The sequence below is a fragment of the Oenanthe melanoleuca genome, chromosome 6 (assembly GCF_029582105.1).
Source record: "Oenanthe melanoleuca isolate GR-GAL-2019-014 chromosome 6, OMel1.0, whole genome shotgun sequence".
Lineage (NCBI taxonomy): Eukaryota > Metazoa > Chordata > Aves > Passeriformes > Muscicapidae > Oenanthe > Oenanthe melanoleuca.
This window is the reverse complement of record NC_079340.1, coordinates 24,715,375-24,729,440: the sequence shown is the minus strand read 5'-3', so window position 1 is coordinate 24,729,440 and position 14,066 is coordinate 24,715,375. Positions and strand designations below refer to the sequence as shown.

The following is a 14,066-nucleotide window of genomic DNA, read 5'->3' as shown; positions in this document are numbered from 1 at the left end:
CCTATGCCTTCCAAAGAGAAGCTTTTGATAAAATAGTCATCTTGAAATCAGAAGGAGCTGAACCCAATGATTAAAATGAGACCATCATGGTAGTTTCTAAACTATAAGTTTATATCAAACCCACAGGTTTTGAATATAGCAAGATTCATGAGTGGTTCAGTCAAATATTTTCTTTTAATTTCTAAAATAAGGAAGAGCTCTAGGTCAAATTTACTTCTAAAGTTGATTTATATTTGGTCTGCAAAGGATATAGCAGAGATTTTGTTTGCTGCTTCTGCTTTTTAATCCTTTCTCAGAACCTGTGTTAGCTGAAGCTAATGCAAACTAAATTCCATTTTTAACTTAAGCTCATTTCTGTGGGAGTGTCTGCATAGGTAGTCACATGTGTTTATATCACTATTTCTTTCCTGCAGGACTCCTAACAGGGTCTGAAAATGTCAGATGCAAACACAGAGCTCTACACATCTTCTATTTTTTTTTTCTGACCTAATAAAAGCAAAAAGTCATAAAAAGCTGAGTACCCTGTTTTTTAGACATCCAGCAGAACTGTAATTGCTGAGGGGGTTCAGAGGGCTGAAGAGGCTGTCCCTGCTCCTGGATCCCCATTCCTGTATAATGCTCCAAGCCTTTTGAAGTTTCCAATCTTTGCTTACAGTTCTGGTTTATTGTGAAATGAGCTGGTGGACGCCTGCAATAAGAAAAACAATGAAGTCATAATGTTCCCTTTCTGTGGAGCTTGAACTTTGAAGGCCTTTTAGAACCTAACAAATAAGGGAACTTAGGCTTGGAGCTTCAAAGGCAAAGAGCAAGTTAAAAGATGACAAAATGTTCCAACCACCATCTAATTCCCCTACAGCCATTCACAAAGCATGAAACTGCAAACCTGTATTTTCACCTTGAACAGAGTGCCCCTTGTATAACACACCTCAGTGCAAGCTCAGTGTACTTCTGCTGTCAAAAGTGAAAGTAATACACTTTGGGGAGACACTGTGGCCTCTCATTGTGGCATATGTATGATGATCATAATGACCCTAAGACAAAAAGAACACTTTGAGCTGCAATTCTGTGGACACTGTCTGTCCTCAAGCACACCCACAGTAGAAAACAGCTGTGCATGTGTGACTGAGGACACCACAGAGAGCAGCACTGGGATTTAATGTGCATTTCCATTCTGTGCAGCCAGGTCCCTGGGGATACAGCAGCCCTGGAATGCTGAATCAGAAGGGAAGCCCTCTGCACTCAGTGCTGGTCACAGCTGGCTTCCCAAGCAAGAAAAGCAAAAGGGAACTGGGGCCTGAGAGGGTGCAGAAGTACTGTTGAAATCCAGATTTCTGCAGCACCATCTCTGTAGCCAGTGCTGGTGTACAAGTTGGGTAAAGCCTTGCTCAGTGCCCTGTGATTTGCTGTTGGTTGGGGTTTTAAAATTTATTATTATATATTTGGGCTTGTGAATATGCAGAGTGTAATCAACCTGAAAAGTGTGGAGACTGACTTCACTTACTCTTAAGAGCAGAAATAAATAGTGAGGTAAAATGTCCTGAAGTCACAACTTAAAGCAGAATTTGGGGATACTCTCTCCTGTTCATGGTGCTTTATCTGAATCAAATGGCTTTGAAGGGATTGACCAGAACACAGCTGCACTGGGCAGAAAATGAGGGAAATATTCTGATATGTAAGGAAGGCTGAGGAGTTGCTTTAGTACAGATTCCAGTACTCTCTAAACTAGGACTTGTCTAAGATAGGAAGACACAAAGCAGAGCCTCTGGCATCTGCCTTCTTGGGGCTGCATTTAGTTGTGCTGCTGTTTTGACAGGGAAGGTGCACCTGGAAGACTCTAAAGACTTTTACATGGATTTGAATGGTTGATGAAAGCAAAGATGCATTTTCCTGATTGCTCACTGATATTTTCATTGCCATTTTAGTCTGTCATGTTGTCTTGTAAATAGCTTTTGGGTCACTCAAATCTTGTGAATAAACTCCACAGAGCTTGCTGGTTGTAGTTTTGAGAAGGCTCTGCCTGAAAACACTGTCAGAGAAGCTGTAGTGTCTTTTACAACTGTATTTTTTGTATCTGTTTCCAAGAGAATTTTCTTCTTTGTTTGCTTATTTTTGGCTGCTCTGTGAAACATCTCTTCCTCCTACCACTCCAGAAAAATGTAAACCCCTGAAGAAAAAAAGTCTGATGATGCTTACTACATAACTCTGAGAAAACACTGTGTAGACACAACTCAGTTCCTTGTAGCCCACATGTACTTTTTTTTCTTGTGTCCTCTGTTTCATTAAGAGGAGTCATTAATATGGAAATAGAATATTTTTTATTCAAAGCTCTTCTGTTCCCCCTTTTCATTCTTCCACCTGCAGCTCTAAGTGATGCCCTGACATCCACACTTGTGATGAAAGAGGTGTAATGTCACTCTATGAAAGATGTCCAGTGGGAGATGAGCAGATGGAGTCAAACTTTTAAGATGAGATATGACTGGAGACTTCTTGTCTTAAAAACCTCCACCAAAAACCAAAATCAAACAAAAGTTGAAGAAATGGATCTGTAACTTCCTACCTCATTAGAAGGTTGTTAGTACACACTTGTGACAGGGCAGGCTTTAGTGATGGGCTCCTCTGACACCTCTAATAATTCCTGTAATTTGGGTAACATCACATATCTGTGCACAATCTAGGGATGTGGAAGTGGTGTACAGAGGAAAATGTACTCCACTCAGAGACTCAACCACATATTATCTGTCAAGTGGAGACTTGGAAGAATCCACAATGCATAAAAGCCCAAAGCACAGCAGTTCTGCACTTTATCAACCATTTTCATGGTTTTTATTATTTTTTCCAGCAGCTTCTTGAGATTTTGCTGTTAAATGTACTGTGACAGAAAAATGCATGAAAGTTATGAAGGTACTTTTTTAATTCTGGAAATGTACTCTGTGAAAATACTCTAATTACCAGGAAGGAATATTCTAAGCAATATTAATTCAGCAGCATAATACAGAAGCAAGTTAATATACATGGATTATTGCTGATAGCACAATGTTTACTAATGTAGTTGGCATTAGGGAAAAAGAATGCAGTAGATCCTAGTTAAAAGAGTTGGATAAAAATAAATAAATTTATTTAAATACTTTTGAGTTTATTTTTGTGATACTTGGTGATTTTTGGTATACATTCCTGTTGTGGAATTTTGCTGGTGTAGGTGCTGGTTTATAGTGAATACAATTGTGAACACAACTGGTGAACCAGTTGCGCTGGGAATTAGGTTGCTTTTTTCTTCCTTTCTTTAAAGTTGTTCAGTCATCTAGTCAAAGTTCAACAGTGATACTTTGTGATTTGCAAATCCAAACATCTGTGACCAGTCATTGCAGAAAAACTGCTCAAAGTACATGTAGGTCAGTATGGCCAAAATATAAATGCAGACTTTTGTTGGCCACTAAAAACTAGATTTTTATTCTATTCCTCAGATCAAGTCATGCCTTCAACCAGAAATTATTTCCTAAAAGTCAGTAAGTCAAGGTATCACAATTAGAATGGCCCTAAAAAAAAATAAAATAAATAAATAAATAAATAACTAAATAGAAAGGTTAAAAATCTCGTTAAAATTTCTCAAAATGTAATGGCTTTTAATAAAAATGAGACATTTTTCTGAAAAGATTCTCATCTAATTCTAATCAAAACCTAACCTTGAGAAACTTAGAGGGGGAGGAAAGAAATAAAATCAAATAATAAAAGTGCCTTAATAATAACATAAAATGAACAATAGAAAAGCCCAACTAGTAAATTAGATCATCAAGTTACCATCAATATCTCTATCAGTGGTATTGATTTTATTTTTTTATTTGAGTGTTGCACCCAGACAAGCAAGCAGGAGAAAAACAAAAGTAATAGCACTCCATACTTCAGGAAGATTGGAAGGTGTAATAACAAGAGGGCTGGAGCATCTCTGCTGAGACACCTGGGGATGTTCAGTGTGGAGAAGAGAAGGCTCTGGGGAGACCTTAGAGCACCTTCCAGGGCCTGGAAAGGGCTACAGGAGAGCTGGAGAGGGTCTTTTGCCAAGGGCGTGGAGGGATAAGACAAGGGGTAAAGGCTTCAAACTGAAAAAGAACAGGTGTAGCTTAGATATTGGAGGAAATTCTTTATTTTTGGGGTGGTGAGGCATTGGCACATTGCCCAGAGAAGCTGTGGAAGTTGGAAGTGTTGAAGGGCAAGCTGGATGTGGCTTTGAGCAGCCTGATTTGTGGAAGGTGTCCCTGCCTGTGGCAGGAGAGCTGGAACTAGGTGATCCTTAGGATCCACTCCAACCCACACCATTTATGATTTCCAGTAGTGTCACATGTCCATGATGTTAATGATTCCCTGAAGAAATTAAAGAATATGTGTTAGTTTGGTAAGAGATGTTGCTAGGCCACCACTCAGTCCTATGTTTTTCTGAGTACAAGCAGGAGAAGAAAATGGAGGCAAACTCTGTAAAATAGTAAGCCAACCAACCTTTCCCATCAAAGAATACAAAAATATTCACACATACTGAAGGGGAGAAAAGCCTGGAAGCAGCTGGGAGGACAGATGAGTAGATAGGGCTATATTTGTGTTTCTTTTAGTAGCAAAGTAGTAGCAAAGAAAGTCAATCTTCACAATATAATCATAGAGTATATATATTTTCTTTTTCAGAGGAGGCTGGAGACTATATTTTAAAAGCTCTGACTGTGCTCAGTGGAGCAGCTGAAAGAGCTGAAAATCAAGGGGATGAGGTGTCAAAGCCCTGTTAAAAACTTCATTATATTCAAGCACTTGGAGCAAGCTGGGTGAACTGTCCCAGTGTTTGTCAGTTCTTGGCTTGGTGAGATTTGCACACCCACCCACGTGGGCTGAGGCAATTTAAATGCCTCAGTGCCTGGTCTGTTTACAAATGATGCTGTGTATGGCTGAACAAGACCTTTTAATCACTGCAGGGCAACTGCTGGAAGGTGATGGGAAAGGTGCCAATCAAAGTGCATTGTGACAGCCTGTCCAGAAAATCATCCACTTGATCTAACACAGAAGCCTTAGCTTTATTCAGTGAGTTGAAGGGAAGAAATTTAATTTAAAATGTTTTTTCTTAGCTTAAATATGGTGGTTATGGGTACGTGCCAGAGGAACTCTCGACAGTTTTCACCAGGTGTGAATGAAGCAGATGTTCATCTGATTAAGCCTTTTGGAGCCCCAGTCAGATTGATGCATGGGTTGGTGTGGTTTAGTTTTCCCAATTCAGCAGATACTTCTTAAAAAAACATCCAGAGATACTTTATAAATGAGTACAGACTCCCATGAGCTTCAGCTTTTCTACATCACCCACTTTCCCTCGTTAAAGTTCTGCAGAGGCAGGCAGGCATCCATTCACTGTGTTCAAAATCTTGATTTGGGGCTAATCAGTGCAGGAGCCTGCAGAGCTGTGCAGGAGCCTGGAACGTGTCAGTGGCCAGCAGGCACTGGAGCAAGCAGCTGATCTCTCTGTGTGCCCCTATAAAGGCCAGACCTTGAGAAGGTGAAGCAGTGCACAGGTAAGCCACCTGTGGATTTGTCTGGATCTGTGCCAGGAAGGATCTGTGCTGTGTTCTCTTGTATGTTTAATGAGCAGCATACTGTGTGACCAGAGCTGACCTCCCACTCCTGCTCTAAATGACTTGCTGGCCTCCTCCAGAGCTGCCTGACTGGGCCACAGCACTACAAGAGACAAGGGCTTAACCCAGCAGGAAATTGTGATCCTATTAGACTGTACCAGCAGAGAAGCTGCAAATCAGGTTTGGTTCTTGGTATCAAGGGGGGGAGCTCAGAGGCTATAACTAGAGCTATATAGAATAACTAGAGTTAGTTATATTAGAGTTAACTAGAGTTAACTATATATAACTAGAGTTAGTTATATATAGTTATATTACTATACAACTATAACAAACTTTCCTCCTCCTTTCTCTTCATGATTGAAGTCTTACATTTCCTGCAATATATGAAAGAGAGATGCAGGATTGAAGGGCTGTCTTAAAATCAGGATCAGGATTCAGTCCTGCTTAACTGAATTTTATCTACTTTAGACATACTTCCCACCCTGTGTTACCAGCAATAGACAGCTGCCTCCTGGGAATTTGCATCCATCTATTTCAGAGTTCCTCTCTGGAGCTTCCCACGAGAGCTGTGGTGTTGCAGCAGCAGGGGAGAAGGTTTCCTTTGCTGTGGGGTATGCAGACAGCAGGGTGTGGAGGGGTGTGGGTTATTGTGCACTAGGGCTCTAAAAACTGGTGGGATGGTGAGAGTAAAATTGACTCCCCATGGCCTGAAAGTCACACCACTACCCCCAGCTGCCTGCTCACTGTTTCAGTGTTGGCAGCAACAGCCACCTGCTTTTCTGGGTCAATGCTGTGAGGTGGCACAATTAGGAGAAGCTGGGCTTTACTCACTGCACTGCTGTTTTCTATCAGTTCTAAAGAAAGGGTGACATACTGAGTAAAGCAAGTCAGAGAATGGATTGGCCCAGTGGTGCCAGTTGAATTGCACCAGATTGTGTCATTTCATGTGATTGGATAATGTGGGAAAGAATACTGCAGGGATGTAGAAGGGAAAAGCTAATTAAATTATGGTCAGGGGAGATTTATTAGCCAGATATAAAGAAATGAAATGCTGATTTGTGCCTATCTGGAATCTGTGTTTCTAAAACATGTCAGGAGGACGTGGTTAGCAGATGTTAAAGCTAGAAAGCAGTCTTTAAAGTATATTCCTGGAATAGTAAAATCTGAGAAATTTCACATAATAGGGACTGAACTAAAGAAACCACAAGAATTGCCTCCCACACTAAGCTCCCTGGGGCAGATTCACTGACCTCTGCAAGCAAAAAAGGGAACAGAGAGTATCTGCAAAGTCCTCATGGAGTCAATGTAGTAGTAAAAGAAAAAGGAGCCTGGAGAACTCTCAGGCTCTATTTTTGTCTCTGCCACATAGCAACTGTGTGATCTTGGTCAAATCAATGAGGCCCCTGTGCTCTTGACTAATCAGTGAAGTTTATCTATAAAGCTGAGAACAAAAATTTTCCTCAGCCCCTATTTCTAACTTGGTCTGCTTGTCTTGTACTTTTCCATAGGCCTTGAACAAATCAGTGCCATGCAGGGAAGGTTACTTAAAGGTTGATTGTCAAGTGCTTTTGTATCTTTGGACAAAAAGCTCCCTGTTCAGTGCTGCATGTTACTATTTTTATGAATGGCAATTAGAATTTTTTATTATAGAAACACGAGTGGGACCAAAAAATTAATGCTACTGGGGACAACACGAGCATCACCCACTGTTTTCATTCTGTCCTGGAAAACAAAACCAAAACCCTGCCATTCACTAAGCTGAGGAGGAAGGTGCCAATTTTTTAACTTGAAGTGACAGGATATGTCCAGAGGCAGTGGAGGTTTTGCATTGGCAAGATTTACGATAAGGGATTCACATGAGTGCTGAGGCTAAAGAAAGATAAATCCCTAAAGGCAAATCCCACCAATAATTGAATTACAAAGCCATTATCATGTGCTGAACAAAGCAACTTTATAGCTTTATTGTGACAGGATAAAGCTTGTTAGAATATTTATGCTCATAGGACAACTTTGGCATAAAGATCTCTAGGAGTGCATTCACTCTTCCACTTGCATGTTGCAGCAATTTAGTCTTTCTATGTGGGGATTTGCTCAAATTTGGACTAGGAAGAAAGAATGCTGAGGGTCAGGATGTATCTTAAATATAAAGCTTGTTAGGAACAAAGTCATCTGCAGAATGCAACTGAGGCCCACGAGCATTTTTCATGCTGAGTAGTCAAACTGGATTTTCCAAGCAATGTGTCACCATGAACAAATCTTACCTGTTTACCCCCAAAGCAGGTGAGGTATGGTCACAGGAGTCCTAATTCTGCATGTGATCACTTCCTCTGAGACATAGGAAAGCTGCATCAGGCCTCTGTGTCTGCAGAAAGAATGAGGATCATTCACACTGCTTCTGTCTGTGAAAAGGATGTGGCAGCATTTGGCACTCTGGGCCACTTGCATCGAAGATTCTGTAAAATAACAATGTCTTCTACTGCCTGTCTTAAGCAAGAGGTTTGGTCTTGGCTGCTGTGAGCATGTATGATACAAGAAATACATATGAAAAGATTGCCATTGTGTTTCTAGTGCATATAGTCCCAGATACAGTGTGCCTGTGTCTGAAGTCAAGCATCCAAAACCAAAGGCACCCAAAGCTACGTTCCAAAATGCACAAATCCTTGAGATGCAGCCCTTATTTTCTGCTGTTTCGAGTTCATTGTTTATAACAAAATGGTAGTTTGAAATTAGGTGCAGCAAGTAGAAGCTTTTGCTTTCTCCACAATGATGCCTTTTTGCAGTTCTGAGTGGTCTGACTGCAGGGCAAGCCTCATCAGTTCCCAGCATCCATAAACAATTGCTTTTGTCCCTAGAAGTGAAAAAAGATAGAAGAGGTGGAAACCCCAGGATAACAGGGTCTCTATTGAGTTTTCTTGGCTCAGAGGAGCTGACAGGCCAAGGAAGCCAAGGTTTTAGAAATGTTTCAGACAGAAGATGGCAAGGGGTTGGTCACTACAGAAATATGCCAGCTAGTGTTCACTGTGCAATGGGCAGTGCCAGGCTGCTTTTGTTTAGTTCAGCCGAGTTCTAAACCAGGGAATGATTTGGGGTCTTTTCCCTGTGCTGCTTCTCACGGTGGATGTAGAATCTGCATTCAGAGCAATTACTGTGCTGCAGCCAGTGCTATCGATTTGTGAGGCTCTCAAGTGCAGATAGCTACTTAGCAGGCTTGATAGTGATTAAAATTTTAGGAAGCAACTTTGTAATAGGACCGTGGGGGGTCCTAAATTTTTCAGAATGTAAGCACCTTCAGTGTAAAGGCAGTGCAGTCACTGCCTTGCACTCCCTTTGGCTTCTCTAAATCCTCCTTCTCCCAAAAGATTTTTTTTTTATTTTTTTCCTTTCTTTTTTCAAAAGATCCAGACAAGTATACCAACAAAACACTAAAAGTTAATCAAAAAATACAATAGGCCCCATTCAACAGAAAGCATTGCAAGGATATCCCTGGTGTCCTGAAGTTTCTGGGAGTATTAGAGAAAGCCTGAGATTAAGGGGACGGACAAAGGACATGCTGGCATTTTACCACAAAGTCAAAACACAGACTGAGGCAGGAAGAAAAGTTTGTGGATATATGAGTGTTTGGTCTTTGAGAGCAGATGCTGAAAGGGAAGAATGGATTTGAGAAATATGAGAAGAAAGCACTGCCAGCACAGCAAACAGGAGTTGCTCAGAACAGGGAATGGCAAATTTGGGACTATTGTTTATTTTTAGAGAGATTTCTGAGAAAAATCAGTAGCTGAGTGGGTCCCAGAATGTTGTTTATCTGTACCCCTGCTCTTTGTAGGGTGCTTGGTTTATCAGCTGTTGAATACACAGCACCCTCCTTATCTACCTTGTGAGGACATGCAGACACATGACAATGAAGCAGTAGGCACTTGTATTAAATTAGAAACACTGAGTTGGAGCCTTTGGTGCTGTCTTGGGCCAATACAGCATGTAGTTTCCTTCTTCCACATGTCAAGCTTGGTTTTTTTTGTTTTTTTTTTTTTTTAATCATTTTTCCTTTGGTTTTAGAACCTTCCAGTCTGGTCAGGAATGGAATTCCTTTGTAATCAGTTTTTCATTTTTTTTTCATACTGATGCCATGGGTTCAAAACTGTTACTTAATAATACTCAGGTTTGTAGAAGTACATGGACTTTCTCAGCTTCTAAGGATAATGTTTTCTTTTTTCCCCCAGCCAAATGAAAAAGACAAGAAAACCCACTGATAGAATAGCTGGATGCATGGTGGTGGTGTAATTGATTTGGTTGACATACTAGAAATTCAAGAATTCTGATATATATCCTGCAGTTCCTAACACCTTTTTTCAATTAGATGCTTTAGGAACAGGTTGTCCTATGCATGTAAAAGGATATGTCTGTCTTCCTAGAGAGAGCATGTTCTCAGGGGCAGTACAACCAAAAGCACAATATTTATCTCCTGTATATGCTCACTGGGGTCAATATCGCATTTCTGAATGTCTCCTAGGTTTTATATGTCCTGGAGTAAATAATAAAGCTGATGTAAGCTGTATAAAACATTTCTCAGGAAGAGGACTGCTCAGGACATTCAATTACCCCTTTAATTGCAATCCATACCTCATCTGTAATTTGTGTTTTTAAAATTAGGTAATAAACATATTTCAGGTCTGTTGTGTTTCCTGCTTTGGGACCTTTATGTGATCACATGTGGGTTTCCAGCATGGGTGTCCAGACATCTTAAATTTGATGGAAACAGGCCTTTCCAGGATAAATTCTCCTCATAAAGTCCTATCTAACACTGTTCCACAATGCAAAACTGCCTGTTACATCTCCCTGCCTGCACAGAGAGTTGAGTGTGATTAGTTCAGAATTTGATATCTATGATGTATAACTGGGCAAAATGAGTATTACTTTATGTGGCTTTTCAGGTGGTATGGAGACAAGTATAAAGAAATATCCTAGGGCTACCATGGAATGAGACAGCATGATCAAAAAATGTGACATTGCAAAAATGCTGGTCAGTAAGCCCTCAGCAGAATCTAGGTGGAAGTGATATGTTTCTGGCTGTCAGCTCTGTACAGTTAATATTGATTTGAGCAGATGTGTATTTGTATTTTGCCTGTTATTTACAACTGATTTTTCATGTTGGCATTTAATATTATGGGCCTGATCATGACCTTGTGCTGTCACAAATAAATTAAGCCTATTACATATCAAAGCAATGAAATGTGTATTTTCTAAGGTAGGGAGAGAGATCTGGCAATAGGAAGTCATGGATATGACTCTTGACTATACCTCAGATGTCCTGTTTGACTTCAGGAATTTCCTCCTCTGGACCTTACTTTTCATCTTTGCCATCACATTTCTAAGTTGCAGGGGTCAGGAGATATCAAAAGAAAGGAAGTGCTGGAGGTTTATCACCAGCTGTCCTTGGGACAATTGATGGCTGAATTCCACCTAGAATTGGAGCTGCCCCAGTCCCAACACTGGCTGGTGTAGTGTGAGACTAAGCCATAGGCAGGTGGCTGCTTTCAGGGCTTGAGGGCTCCAGATCTTTATATGCTGCTCTTAAGGCACTTGAGAGTTTGATGTAAAATATGGCTCAAAACTGACTGTCTTTTGGAATGGTCATAATTGACTCATTGCCTGAGAAGAGGCAAAAGATACTTCTCTTGGGGTCACAACAGCTCTGTGAGCAGGAAATTCACAAAACACCTCAAGTGCTTTGCTGGATGAGCACCATTTTTGTACTCTGAAGAGACAAAAATATTAGAATTTGTGGAATATATTCCTTGTTTCTTTGAAGAGTTCACATCCCCACGGAGGTGTGTGAGGTCAGGAGGAGGAATGAACTGACAAAGCTGTACTGTATTCTTCAATAGCCCAGTTCTAGGTGGGCTATTCCAAAATTCCAGTTCCAGTATTTAAAACCCACTTAAATAAACCAGAATAAAGAGGAGATATGCCATAGTGCAAGCTATGAAATTCTGCAGTTTTTATAGAGCTGTTTGTCACTGACGTCTGTCTGTCTTAAACTGAATTGTAATGAGCAGCCCTAAATCTGCTGATCATAGCAGGCATAATAAAAATGCCCTAGGAAGGTGCTTCCTTCCCCCCTCACTTGGTGGAAATTACCAGGAAGCTGAAATTTTAAGTGGAAGTTGAATGTTTAAGGGAATAGCACTTGCTATTTAATAAACTTTATTAAAAATGGAGAAGAGGTAAAGTAAAGCTGGCTCAGAGTATTTTCTGAAACTTCAGTCCCCCAACAAAGGAGAACAAAGCCTTTTTCAGCTAGTAAATTGCTATATATTTTGTCAAGCAGTGGTAAGGATTAATCAGGACACAGTCTTGTTAACATTTTTATAATAGTTATTAGTTAATGCACATGATGATTAAGCACTGGAGGTGCCTCTGATTGCAGTCAGTGGGAACTGAATTAAGGTCTAAATCACTGTTTGAATCTCTCTTCTGATTTCCTGAAAAATAATGAGGATTTGAAGAGAACATCTAATTTGTCTATCACTGGAAATGAATGTGTGTCTTCCCTCATGCTTCTATTAACTAGGAGGTCAGGCAGCTCACAAGAAACTGGTGGTTTAACCCTTCCCTTTAATCCAGGACTTGGATGATAGGATCAAGACCAGAAGCAAGTGGGACTGGCACACAGGGCAGTCAGCATTCCCATCATTCAGGCTGTCCATCAAACTTCTTCCAGGGAATTGATGAGGCCACCAGTGCCAGTCCAGGGAACCTCAGCAGTGGAAGCAAACTTTAATTCCTTAAACTCCTTATTTGCAGTGCTCAGTGTCTTTACTTTGTTACTTGTTAATTCAGAGGGAACAAACAGTCATTTTCAATGTGACACTTCTTTTATTAATGTAATGCTGCTTTTATTAGATCAGAAGTGATAAAATGTCTCAGGATAAAATGAGTTTTTAAACCTTCTTAATTAATGAGGGAACATTGATCATTAAGAGTGTCAATTAAGCAAATGTGCATAAAATGTCCAATATAAAGGAACAGCTATAATTAGTATTCTGGCAAATGCTATTATGCCATCAATTAAAGTCTTCTGTATTCCACCCTGAACTGAAATGCATCCTTCTGACCAAACCTGGAGAAACTTCAAAATTTCATGTGCCAGTGAGAACAGGAACAGGTGTCCAGGTGAAAGAAAGTGAAGGGGTGAGAAATAAAGAACTCATAAGTACAATGACATTCATTAGATTAAATAGAATTTATTTAAAATACTTAAGTTAATTTTAGTGAAAACTCCACAACTCTTTCAAAACTATCAGTTCTTACCAGAAGTGAGTATGAGTTTATGTCCAGCTAAACAGGATCTCCTTTGAAAGCAATATCTCAGCCATTCATGGCATGTGGTTTTTTTAATGCCCTTGTCTCAATCTGTCTTTTACAGGTCTATGATGGGGAATGGAAGAGATCCTGACCTCGTGCACCTGGAGGCAAGGACAGTGGATGGTTGTAAGTACATCACCTTCCAAATACTGTGATATACTGGCCTCTCCTCATATTCTTGTAACCATAAAATACAACAATAGAAATCTCCCTTCTTTTGGTGATTCACTTATTTAGTATGAGGAGTTTGGCTGTTCCAAGTCAGGTCTGTCAGAAGAGAAGCTTTTCCAGCAAGGCAGAAAGTTGTGAAAGGAGCTGAGGACATGGTAAGGAAGAACAGGTGATAAGCAATAACTCGAGTTACTACCACAACACTTTCATTTCTTCCTACATGGTTTTTGTTGATGGGGATATGACACTGAAGAGAAGTTCCTGGGTCATGAATTCTAGCTGCTGTTTGTTCACACAGTACATAACATCCCCTTGTTCACAGCTTTATAGTTTTAGCAGACCAGGAGTACTCTGCCTTAGGTACTACCTTTGAAAATACCTAATTAGAAACATTTTAGGGACCAATCTGAGTGCATTTTTCACTGTTACTGCATGTCCTGTCATTGTCCTTCACTTTCATCAGCTCCTTTTGCTCCCTGCTTTGCCTCTTGAGGTGGGTTTGGTTTTTTTTCTATTCCAGGAGCCTCCTTTACCTGCAACTCCAAAATATTCTCCTAATTGGCTGTAAATTCTCTCAGGCATCCTCAGCCACCCACTGGCTTTTCTCCTCCCATCCAGGCTTTCTCAAGGTTTATCTTTGAGCTCCACTGCTTTTGCAGATCTTTCTCCATGGATTTCTTTTCCACAACATTGGATTGCCTCAGGCAGGTGTCACACTGAAAGCCCAGCTGCCAGAGACCCAGTAGTTTTAATTCCATATCGTTTTCTCAGTAAATAGCAGCTTTCCTGCAAATGACAAGAAGGTTTTTACCATTTGCAGTACAGAAGTATTAGTGATGCCTTCAATTAATTCTTTAAATGGATAAAGTTCCCCCTTGAACTGTATCCTCAGATGCAGTGGTGCTACTTAAAATGTACATTTTGTCATTGGAAACT

The 14,066-nt window shown here is 40.4% G+C and overlaps 1 protein-coding gene across 2 annotated transcripts in view; it reads left to right on the top strand.

The window, feature by feature from the left end:
• SORCS1 (sortilin related VPS10 domain containing receptor 1) overlaps positions 1-14,066 on the top strand; it is a 263,410-nt gene that overhangs the window by 169,892 nt on the left and 79,452 nt on the right. For both annotated transcript variants that reach the window (XM_056495393.1, XM_056495392.1), the window contains exon 6: positions 13,021-13,085. In XM_056495393.1, the coding sequence (XP_056351368.1) occupies positions 13,021-13,085 (65 nt within the window). The remainder of the gene's footprint in view (positions 1-13,020; positions 13,086-14,066) is intronic.